General features: G+C 35.9%; 2 protein-coding genes across 2 annotated transcripts in view; one reads left to right on the top strand and one right to left on the bottom strand.

Moving 5' to 3' along the window:
* LOC148736903 (uncharacterized) overlaps positions 1 to 12838 on the top strand; it is a 334451-nt gene that overhangs the window by 55963 nt on the left and 265650 nt on the right. The window lies entirely within an intron of this gene.
* On the bottom strand, positions 72 to 12114 carry LOC111319502 (uncharacterized). The gene is given in 18 exon segments (XM_088747705.1): positions 72 to 983; positions 1108 to 1149; positions 1983 to 2103; positions 2546 to 2634; positions 2778 to 2844; positions 2959 to 3040; positions 3120 to 3270; positions 3373 to 3475; positions 4123 to 4226; positions 4340 to 4469; positions 4789 to 4838; positions 4925 to 5015; positions 5763 to 5850; positions 6403 to 6510; positions 6704 to 6911; positions 7640 to 8340; positions 8536 to 9441; positions 12102 to 12114. Coding segments are annotated over 18 exon segments (3207 nt in total). The 3' UTR covers positions 72 to 830.

The raw sequence follows: 12838 nt of genomic DNA, 5'->3' as shown, positions 1-12838 counted from the left end.
CTTATTTGGAAAACGATCAAAAATCAGATCGCTTGGTAAGGCATTTTTTTTATGACAATTCCGTTGAGAAGTACATTTGAAACATTTCGATAGTTTATTTCTAAAAAGAGTAAAGGTTTCCTTTAAATTCTCAATTATTTATTCATTTGTTTTTCAACTTTAAGTCTTTCCTATAGCTGCTATTACTACATAACGACAAACTATTTGACAAGAGGCTCTGAGCTTATTCATTACTTAAAGGGTTAAATACTGTACCATTGTTTAAGAATAGCTTACATTTGGTACTGAAGATTTCAAAAAAGCTAACTAACAAATAGAAAAATAGTACTAATGATTTCAAAATCAAAAGACGACTAGAGACAAACACAATATTCTTTAAAAACAACTAAGTCTCAAATTGCATTAGACGAGGGCACAACATATCGAGAGTAGCGTTGAACCGTTTGGAAAAATATTCAAGTAACAATTAAGTCCTGACCTGTAATTTAAGGGATGACAACTGGCCTCTGATTAGATATTACAAATGAATCAACAATTTTCTTCGACTAGTTTAGCGTAAGTCTAAATATCACTTCATACCAACGATTAAAAATGGAACTAAGCCTTTCTGCGTTTAATCAATTTTTGAACGATCTCAAGGATTACTGACTTTGAAAAGCTGGCTTACTTTGGTATAGAATCTCCGTAACTAATGCCAGTAATGACTGTCACACTACAAACGAGTTACTCCGACAGCCAACGAAGCGAGCAAAACGAACTGACTTTACCGTCAGATTGAAACTGAGGATCGCATTAAACATTTGACAGCTAGTGGCTGCCTGATTGAAATACTATTTCAGTTCAAATTCATGGCTAGACTGCAACTCAACTGCCCCCTCATCGCCAACAACACTTGGATTGATTTGTGAGCCCTTCATAGTGGAATTTCTGATATATGTAGATGGAAAAACAGTGTTTAGCTTTCTTTTCAATCGCTCTTGAATCTGTTGATGACAATCGAAAACAATGTCAATTGTGTAGCTAGTATTGATATATTCAATGCAGTAAATTTAATGTATCTAACTTTATTTATCCGAAAAACCCATATCTGTTGAAAGTTCATCTCACCTGGCTGTTTCGCAAACAGTGTAGAGCAAAAATCAGGAACCCCTGAAACAGAAAAATGCTCTTAAAATCACTGAGGTTTTTTTTTTTTTTTACTGTATGAAGAGTTGAGAGCGATTTAGAATTTCTTTGATAATTTAATGTAAATTATACTGCATTTACACACGCAAAACATTTAGTATAACCAGGTTAGGCTAAAAAGAAATTAGCGATTGAGAATTGAAAAACTGAGTTTTTTAAAGTTTTCATAGTAATTGCAATATGCTAATTTAGACGTTGACAAACATTACGTCCAGCCACCTCTATGAAAAAGGAAACAAAACAAAAAAATCAAAACAAGTTTAAATAATTTAAGAGCCACTGACTGTAAATATCGAGAAACTGCCGACAGTTGCAGAATTTTGTAATTCATTTTATTATTCCTACTTTGATAAACCTTTCTCCAAAAATTATATTAAAAAGTTCTATCGCTCTTTGTTTTCTTGGCAATATCGAAAAGTTCAAAATACGCGTATATGACTGTTGTTCTCTCCGTCTCCTATAAAGCGATGGAAAATTATGCATTCTCGGCAACCTAGTGCAGTTTCTCGATAATAAGGGTTAGTTGCCTCCAAGCTTTGGGGTATATGTAGTAGTAGTATTAAAACGTTTATCAGTTACAATAGATGGCGTAAAAACTGGCAGGAGATTCTGTATCATAAATGATAATACAGATTAATTACTGATTTCTCCCTTCTCCTCCTGTTATTTATCCTTTTTTAGGACCAATTCGATCTCGCAATAATTAAAATGTACAACCATCAAAACTGAGGGATTTGTACACCACTACTTTCTAGTGTGATGAATTCAATTTCATAAATCACAAAATTAACGCTAACCTGCGTAGAGTTGAGAATGGTAAAAATGTAGGTGAAAACTTTATGCAATGGTGACAGAAAACCAAACAGCCACGTGACACCCAGCAGGGGAATCAGCACCACGCCCGCTTTAACGCCAAGTCTAAAAGATGAGAACAATTGCAACATGGCATGGGAGTTAGTCTTTCCTTGATTTTGTTCGCATTAATTTATCAAATTTAGATAACCCACAGATTCCATATAAAAAGGAAGTAGGCGAGTATCATAGACCAAGGTGATGCCAAGATATTAGGCCGACCGTGGGGGAAACAGTGGATTTTGTTTCTCCACGAACCTCAATGATCCGCAAGGAGAAGCCGGAGAACTAAATTGGAAAACTCGTTTAAATTTGGAAAAACGAGAACGCAATTTTAAAAATTGCATTGCTTGGAGGAATGCATGTAAATTTATTTGCATGATTCACCTAAACATATATTTATCAAACTTCCATTTGCTTGTTTTGTTGTTGTTGTTGTTGTTGTTATGCCTTGTTTTTTTGGTTGATTTGTTGTTTTTTTTTCCGTGTGTCATATTTCAAAACATACCTTATTTGCTTGCCGTAGTTGTCTTCCGCTAATGGTTCTACAAGCGTAGTAATCTCCCTTATGACTCGTACAAGTATCAAAATGTTGAGCTGAAAAAAAAATTAAAAAAATTAAACTTTATATCGGAAAATGGACGTCGATCAAAATAAACACGAGTCAATTGTTCACGAATGTGTGACAAAGAAAAAGTTCGAATATACGAATCATCATATGATATGAGTTATAAACTTACTGTTTCGATAAACGCCACAAATGTCACAAAAATCCAGATCAGCTTATTCGTCGAAGACAACCAGCAACTGGAGAAAAGGAAAGAAAAAAAAGTAATGAAAGAAAATTAATATTCCAGCCGATGAAACGATATCTCTTTAAAACCATCTACAATCTTTGGCAGAAGCTAATGATTTTCTTACTATTTCTCACTGGTGTAGCTTTGGAGTCCATCTTTTCCAGAAGCGATGCCCAGTGAAATACCCACCATGACGATAGGAAGGCCTTCAAATAGGGGGAAAGAAGAATGTAATGTATGTTGGGGAATCATATACCAAATAAGGCGGTAGATATTCATAAATACCCCATGACATGACGTGATACATGTGCATCTTGGTGTTGATATTGTACACCTTTACAACAAACAGGTAGAGATAAATTCCCTCGACCAGCATCCAACAGAAAGCGGCCATCAGGAAATACTGCATAAGAGCTGCTGCTGTGATACAGGCAGACTGCAATAAAGAAAGAAAGAACACAGAAGTACATTACCCGGCTGTGAAATAAAAAACAAAACAAAAAAATTTCGTCAGTGAATGTGGGAACATTCAGCTTACCATGTTTTTGGTGGCGTTTATCCCGACAAGAAAGATAATCTGTCCAGCTCCAAGGGACACAGAAAGACTTAAACGTACTTGTGACAGAGGTTGACGAACATCTCTGACGAAGAAACGAAAATAAAGGAAAAAAAAAACAAAGAGGAACGCACGACAAATCATATGATTATAATCAGAAGCAAAATTAAAGTCAAAGGAAAGAAAAACCAACATGCAATAAACACAAAATATGCAATAAATGCATAAGATATTCGACATTCCCAGTATATTTGGTTGCAAAGAAGTTGGAAGGACCGCTCTAACTAAAGACTTACTATTTCATAGTTACGTTTTATTTTTTAACTGTCCGTTATCAATTAAACGAACTTAAAGCAGATGAGCCCTATTGTCACTGATTATATGTGGTACTTGTCCCTTATCAAATATTTCATAGATTGGCTACCCGAGCAGGAAGATGGACCCATCTTGCCCACTCTGGATTATCCACTTAAATCCCTTGTTCCTTTTTGCGTCCATAAAAATGCAACAAAAGAACTCGGCCAATATCCAGCCATCTTGACCTCACGATTGGTCAATAACGAACATATATTTTACGGACTTAAGTCACGTATTATCCAATCCAATAAACATCAAGTTTTTTTCAAATCGTAGTTTCCAAAAGAGATTTTTACAATCATTTTTTGCACGTTCTGGTCTGCTTTATGGAATCAGCTGCAAAGTCATAACTGATTGTCTGGTAACAGTGCTTACGTGAGGAAAGAATACAGGATGATTGTGAAAAGCATCCCGACGATGGAAAGGCTTAATCCTACGTAAGTGATTGTCTCCAGGATAGTTCCGTCCTTCTTGGTGAGCTGTATTAGGAATTAGAAACAAAAAAAAAAAAAATTAAGATTTGATTCATTGACCAAACTGATGAACTATATGGAAGAATATTCGAAAATACATAAATAATTTTAAAAGATACCTTTGTGCCACCACTGTGAAAGTCAACTAAGACAGCAAAGTAGGTCAAATGATTACATCTACAAACTGTTTCCACTGAGTTGCTCTTCGCTGAATCTACATGACAACCCTCATCTGCGAACCCGTCTGGACTAAAAAAGGTCATGAATATGACAAAAAGGAAAAACAAAATATGTGAGATAAGTAATCGGAGTCTCAAATAAGCAGAGTATTGAAAGGCCTATTTGAAGAAAGGTCTATTTGAAGAAAGGCCTATTTGAAGAAAGGCCTATTTTTTTAAAGTGTATTTAGACCGTTAAGATACCCTCGCCCCATTCTTTATAGATAAACTATATGACAAACATTCATTTCAGGTACAAAGTATTTCTAGGAGCAACAGACAAAGAGATAAAAAAATCTATGTTATTAATCTAATTTTGACGTTGAATAAAAAACGTATATGAATTTTACCTCCTGCTGGAGCCATTCCAAAACATGCAATGCTTCTCTGCCTCAACGACCTGAATATATATTTTATTTCGTTTGAATCAACTCAACATAACATAAAAAAGGACTGAGGTTATCTTTCAGCGCTAAAACTAACTACCTCTAGGCTTCTGAACTTCAAGATGACATCTTGTTGTAACTTTTCTGGTTTAGGATCCATATCTGCGGTCATTATCCTGGTGTTCACAAACCTGTAACGAACATTTTCCTAAGAATTATCAGTGTTAAGCTTATTAGGGTTATATTCTAAATATGAATAAAATAATTTAGTCTTTTTTTTATAGGAACGTGCAAGCCTTTAAAAACAACAAACGATGCTTGATTAACCGAGTTACCATCCCTCGAGTTACCGTGGACATCCAAATGGACTGGAAGGTACCATTCAGCAGATAATAGGCTAAAAAAGAGTGTGAGGCTTTTTTCGATATTCCTATAAATTGGTTGCTAGGAAAATCTATTTTGAACTTGGATAATAGGAAAGACATCTCTGAGAAGTCACAAGGGAGTTTTCGTAAAGGCCCCACACCCTTTTCTGCAATAATATCAGAAAAATACTTTATCCAAGTTTCATAAAAAACATAACCTATTTGAAAATCCGTGACTTTGCTCTGTTCTGCTATAAAGCACGTTGAAGCGGCTAGAGCACGAAAGAAGTGTAGGGAGAAACACGAGACGTAGTTGAGTGCAAATCGAGATCCTGAACGAAAGCCCTCATAAAAACTTAACTCCTGCTGAAGACCCTAACCTGGACCATTACATCTTTCACTATTTGGTACCAGCTATTCTAAAATACTCTTCGGGCCATGGATTGCTTTCCTTTATTAAAAAATTTAGTGTAGAGCAAAAAATCGATGTTTTGAAAATTTTGACAAGATATTGCTGAAAGCAGACCTGCTATGCTTGAACTAGATCTCAAATATTTCGTGCATCAAGCTGACCTTGTATTGTCAGTTTCATTCCCAACAGATTTATTTGTCAGTAGTAGTTCGTGAAGATCCTTGTACACACACCCTACGATCACGGACCCTGAAAAGGAAACAGACGACAAAAAATAAGGGAAAGGTATTGGTGTATGCCAAAAAGCGAACCCTTAATCTTGAGAGGTAATTTATGTTTAATGAAATTTGAGTTCGTACGGGAATCTTGGCCAAGATATTTTTGGAAATCAAAACAGACTTTAAATGTTTGACTCTCCTACATTGATATTTAACTAGCCAAGCCAACCAATTGTTACTTTTACACTCGATATTGCATCATTTATAATATAATTAATTGACCCCAACACTCTGCTAGCAATTATTATCTTGGCTGCCTATTTCTCTGCTGTTATTTTTCTGCTTGATATTGACATCTTAGAAATACCAACACAGTTTGCGTGTTTGCTGTTCTTTCGTCCTAAACATTTTCCCAAATTCCTACTGATACGGAAAAAAATTAATTTTCAAAGTACTAATCAAAGTGATTTTGACGGTCAATGAGGGAAAATGAAGAAGTACTAGATCAATAGAACAGAAATCGAGGGCAAAATGGCATTGCATAAAAAAGAGTGATAAAGAACTCGAGATGGTTAATACAAACCATTCTCTGCAAAATTTGCAGAAGATATACTGATGCTGGCTTGCCATTCTTCTTCCTCGAGAAGGAAGTCACTTGTATTTTGGCGGTAGCCTAATTGAATTTTCAGAGCTGCCGAAAGGAGAAGAAGATAAGGGAGATATTAATGACAAATGAGTAAGTGCGTGTTTCCTATGAATTCAATAAAGACTTGAAGGTACATATTTAGACAGAACCGAATTAAGATTGCCCATAAGTAATTGGGTTTAATAAGATCCAGGCGAGGAAAACAACAAATGTGTAAAGATCTCGGGTTTTAACTCACCCATTTTTTGGTTGGTAATCTTTTTGGAAGGTCTTGTCTCACTCAGATGATACTTGCTGTACTTAAGAACAAATTTCTCGAAGGCGACTGCCACCCGAAAGATGGCTTCTGTTCTTTCCTTTATTTCTTCCTTAGAAAGTTGGCCTATGATAGCTTTTGTTATGTTTTGACACAGATCGGCGAAGTCTTCGAACAAAACCATTGCCTCCTAGAATTACATAAATATTCTTCATTTATCTTACATTAACTTCAAGTTTTAACAATACCTAATAATGTTGTAAACACGATGAAAATTGAATTTCTGAACCAGGACAGTCGACAAAGGTAGACAGGCCTGTAATAATGGAAATTTGAGCTATAATTTCAGATCTCTCTCGAGAAAAAAAGAAACAACAACAAAGAAAAAAAGCAACAAAGACCAAAGAAACAACAACAACAACAAACGTAAGTCAAACACAAGAACAAGGAAAACTATAAGAAAAAGCCGAAAACAACAACAAGGACAAAAACAATAACAGATAAGAGAAATAAATTTAAAAAATGACAGATCCTTGCAGATATTTACTTAGTTATTTCTGTTTGTTTGTTCCTTTCCTTTTTTGGTTTTTGTTTTGTTTTTTTTTTTTTTAACTCGTTGTAGTATGCTATTTAACATGGAAGAAGGAATATCGGATACCATGTGCCTGCTCAGAACGCTGCATTCTTAAATATTTGATAAATTGTATCGTGAGAGAAAAATGGTTGTTTCACCAAAAGAAACTCTAAAACTATTTAAGTTTCAGATCTCCTGAGATTTCGAAGAGTAACCTGTCTTAAAAAAGATTCTTATAATGCTCTTAAACGCCTTCGCGATTACTTTAAGATGGTCACTTTCGAGATAATGCACTTGCTATATACTTAAATGATCGATGAATAAAAATAAATTGTGATAGATACCTTTAGGGAACTTTCTCTGCTAATTTCTATTCCATCAAGTTCACAAACGTATACATTTGCCTAGGGCAAAAAAGACAACATTTTTAACTAACGCCTTAGATTGTGGAAATAAAAAAAGCAAGGGCTAGGAGAAATTGCAATACATACCAGATTCTCAGTTGTTACTGGCGGCGATGATGGGCTTGTCCAAGTTAAAGATGACAATGACGTTGACGATAAAGAAGTCGAGGGCGAAGACGAAGATGATGACATGCATAGTGATGATGATGGTGACGATAATGATGAAGATGATGATAAGGCTGGCAACGACGATGAAAACGAAGATAACGATGACGACACTGACAATGACGACGATGAAAAAGATAACAGTGGTGACACTGACAATGACGATGATGACGAAGGCGACGATGATGACGACGATGTTAATAGTATTGAAGATATTGCAGACAATGACGATGATGATAATGACGATGACGATGACGACAATGTCGAGAATGTCCAAGGAAACAAGTGAGATGATGATAACAGCGTTGATGGTGGATGTTGTGGTGACAATGGTGGTGATGATGATGATGATGATAATGAGTACGACAACGACGATGATAGTAACGATAATGAGAAAGTGGATGACGATGATGACAATGGTGATGGTAAGAGAAATGAGAATGTTGTCGGCGACCCGTGCGATGATTGCAAGTGAGCTGTATGTTAAAGCAAAATCTCACTATCAAAATGCGATCTAAACTAATTTCGGAACGCTCCCATGTAATAGAAGAAATTGGGAAATTGACTTTCAAGATATCTTTTTTTTCTTAGAGGGGGCACTTATAAACACTTACTCGTGGTCTATTTATCTTTCAAATGGTACTCACTAAAAGTATGATAATTTACTCTACCTTCTGTAGCTGATGGTTGAGTTCTGATGACTTCAGTTGTCGTAGCTGAGGTAGTTACAATAATATTTGACGTAGATAAAGTCCTGTAATTGAAATTTGAGCACTTCTGCTCAGTCAGTGAATTGACTAGCTGGATTTCTGTCCTGTTACAAGAGCCAGCGTCGCACTTTTGTTTACACTCATTTGCGGTGCAAAACATATGGCATCCATCTACTTCCCCGTTGCACCTCTGATCACACTCTTTCCCGCAGCATTCCAGATTACATATTTTAGCATCGCAATGTTGTAAACATTTACTGCTACTCACGTAGCATTGTGCATCGCATATATCTGTTCTTCCGTTGCATTTCTGTTCGGGTATATCCTGTATTGCACTTCCCGTAATGTGACATTCCTTAGCGTCACACGTCTGTTTACATTTACTAGCAATACAATGCATGTTGCATTCATTCACTGCACCATTGCATTTCTGATCACACTCTTTCCCGCTGCATTCTAGATTGCATCTTTCAGCCTCGCAATGCTGCTTACAATTACCGCTACCCACGTAGCACTGTGCATCGCATCTTCCTAAAACTCTGTTGCATTTCTGTTCTAGTGTATCATCGATTGATGCACTTACTGTCATGAGGCATACTTCAGCATCGCACGTCTGTTGACATTTACTCGCGTTGGAATACATAATGCATTCTTTTACGTTGTTCTTACACTTTTGATCACACTCTTTACTGCTGCACTCTAGGTTACAGCTTTCAGCGTCGCAATCTTGGTTGCAATTCTTTCCGTTACAGTCAAGAGAGCAGTTATAGTTGCCTTTATGGCACAGTTGGTCACACTTTTCTTCCTTTTCAAAACATTCCCGTGAACATGGGTTTTCCCTCGAGTAACAGTCGAGTCTGGCATATCCTGGAAAAATAATATTTGAACAAAAAAAAACAAACAAAAACGATGATAAAGATAATCAGTGTCGCCATCCTTGGTAAGATTTTCTTTTTTTCTTTCTTTTAAAGAGATACGACATTAAATCACCATGGTTATGCTGTCTAAATTTAAAGGACTATGTTGGCTGAAAGTCATTAATTATTAATTGACACCACAGCCCTGAAATGGGATTCACAGGTACGCTTCAAAAGTGATGCTGCTGGGGTCGTTACAAATTTACCAGAACAGATGAAAATAAAAAAGAGCAGCATACAGCTTTCAATTAAAAGTTTTCATTTATTTCGACTTATTTGCCATGTATTAACAGCATCGAAAATTAACGATAGAAACATTAGCGTCTGATGGTACACGATTTTTGAATAAGTCTATAGACCTAAAGCTCAGAATGAATAATTTTTTCCTCCACATTTGGTCATTTACATAGCGCTCATATCCTTTGCTGAAGGCGATTGTTTGTGACATCAATAACAACGAAATCTTTCCAAAGCCCGCGACAAAACATTGTCTTTGAAATACTGTTCCTATTGATACTAATGGCAGAAGGAAAGTATCTAAAATGTTCATTAAGCACTCCCTGGTTTGACTACGGTGTATCCTTCTCTGATTTATGGATCGCGATATCAAACGCAACTCCGGCCAATACGAGAATATATTTTCAGCCAACTAGCCGCCAAAATTTTGGTGATTTGCAAAATCGGAAATTGTATATAATAACATTCTCCTAGAGTGTTTGCTTGTTTATTTGTTTTGTTTTTTTGTTTGTTTTGTTTTGTGCTTTTGTGCGTGTGTGTGTGTGGGTGTGAATATACGCGCGTGTTTGTGTGTGTGTGCGCGCGCGCACGTGTGTGTGTGTTTCTCTTTTTGCAAGAACTCCACCACCACAAAGTTATCCGATTTACAAAAGAACGAGAGATAAATTCTTAATTCAGAAAACAAACATTTGATATTTTACTTTTTGTATTCATTTTATTTTACGAGCGATGTAGGAAAATAGAATATGACTGATGCAGTTCACGTACTGAACTCATCTGAAAATGTCTTTTTATTTATCAGTTTCTTTATTAATTTTTATTTTTAAGAAATCAGATATAGCACGGGCAACAACAGTTTTTTTTCAGAATAAACTTCAGTTTTCATGTTCAGACAGGTGGAAGTAAAACGTCCCCGCGTTTTTTTAAGTCCTTCACGACAAATTTATAAAGAAAAGTGCTTTTTAAGGGGGACTGCCTTGTAGACGGTTCCTATGGGATTAGCGTCTGAAGTCTATCTACAAAGGATTTTCCTTCCGAATTCTAAAAATTACTGCGAGAAGTTTTACAATAAGGTCACCACTACTGGAGACGTACATTTTTATTCTGTTTAACAGTGTAAATTCTTTAATTGTCATTTGCACAACGACAGGAGTTTGATAAATCAACAATGAGATGAAAGCTGAGAATTCAGATAGAAGATAGAAAGAAGAATAACATTCTGTTTTTTCGCAGAGTCCTCAATTTGTGAGGTTTTTTGAAATGTAGTTTAGAGAAGTTGTCCAATACACATGCGTTTATTTTGATCATTCCACAGAATCCATAACTTTGATCTAATTCAACAGACTTGAAATAAACCTTTATTTACATGGCTGCGTAAGAGTTTCACCTTGAAAATCAACTTAAGTTGAATTGGGCTTATAGCTAACATGAGTTATCTATACTGAGCTCAGTAATGATGATAGACCGGTATCTCAAACTACGTCCTCGTAATACATGAAGATGAGAACTTCAAAGGTTTTATCTCTGTCCCCGTCCTTATTTTCTTCCAAGGGCCGACGTGAGGGAAAAATCTTCGAGTCCCGTTAGGGAAATCTGATGAAGTTATTCTTTTTAAAGTATGCTTGTGGTACTAAATGAACTAAATTTATGTTCATAAAAGAACTTTGGTACTCACCAAACAAAGTTATTGATACTAGAACAGTTCCCCATATCTGACATGCTCTCGTCAACATCTCCCTTCCCGTGTAGCTTAAGTTTCTGTCAGCGTTACGTTCAACCAATTCTGTTTTTTTTTTTTTCCAATTTTTATAAGCTGAACATTAGTATAAAGCTCCCTCTCACAGTATTAGTTCGGTAGGAGTTAATTTTTTTTAAATATTCTATTTAGATCAGTCCCCTGCGGAAAGAATAAGCTTTCCGCATGTGTTGTTTTGAGTCAAAATCAGCCTTCTTTTGCTAACTCATTATGCAGGGAATTGAATATAATGCAAATTTTTGACATCTTATATCCGGTTAAATTCCATTTTAAGAAGCCCTTGCACCTGTTTCAAACAAATATGAAAGAATAATCAATCAATATCAAGAGATACTCTTTCATTACGTTCTTCACTAATCTTTAAAAATAATAAAATGAAATAAAAGTTAATCATAAAGTCAAGCTCGAGATAGTAAGTTTTGGGTATCAATTACAACAGGAACTGCAAATGTCACTCTTGCAGTCAACTATTCACTGTGAGTCTGTTTACTCAGCTATTTAAGCAACAATGTCGGTCTTTTTAGAGCATTAACATAACACGAGCTGACACGGAAAAAATATGGTTTTACTTAAATTTTCAAATGATCCTCACAGCTCAAATAACTGTGCTGGCTTACCTTTCTCTACCATTTTGACCCTGGTCTTCTCTAGAAGTATTTTGATATTATTTTCTCTGGATGCATCACTCTGGAATTCCAAGGTATGCCGAGCAGAACCATTGAGCAATGCCACTACGACCTTTAACACAAAATGGATTAGTCATCAAAACTATCTCAAGGTCATTTCATTCTAAAACCCACCCATTCGTTTTTGCGAAGTTTTACTAGCTAGTTTCGTCATGTAATTCAAAATGAAAATGACGGTTTTCAAGCAATAACCTCCGTCGGCGTCAGTATTTGTCTTGAGATTAGTCTCTCGGAAAGTAAATAGACCAGCGGAAAAGAGCAGACTCTAAAAGTTTCACCTTTTTGTATGGAAGAAGAAAACATTGCTTTTTAGTACTCAGCGATAGCAACCTTAAAAAGCTGGTTTCATATGCTGTTCGGGACTGTAAAGAGGGTCAAAAAATATTTTATCGATGCGCAGTATGAAAAATAATAGGATGCTTGTTAATGTCCACATTTGCTCTCTAAGCTTTGCTTTTCGCCAATTGCTTTTTTATCGGACGATCTCTTAGCAGCAGACTATCAGCTGGCATGCCAGGCGCCTGAGGTTGTTTATTTACAGTGCTGACTATATTGACTAAGTATTAAAACAGAAGAAAACGAAATTGATAGATAACAGAACAAATCAAAGACAAACAAACAAAGCAAAACAAACAAACAAACAAAAAATATAAGCAGTCACAGAGTGG

The sequence above is a fragment of the Stylophora pistillata genome, chromosome 2, assembly GCF_964205215.1.
Source record: "Stylophora pistillata chromosome 2, jaStyPist1.2, whole genome shotgun sequence".
Lineage (NCBI taxonomy): Eukaryota > Metazoa > Cnidaria > Anthozoa > Scleractinia > Pocilloporidae > Stylophora > Stylophora pistillata.
The sequence above is the reverse complement of the archived record's forward strand: the minus strand, read 5'-3'. Positions and strand labels throughout refer to the sequence as shown.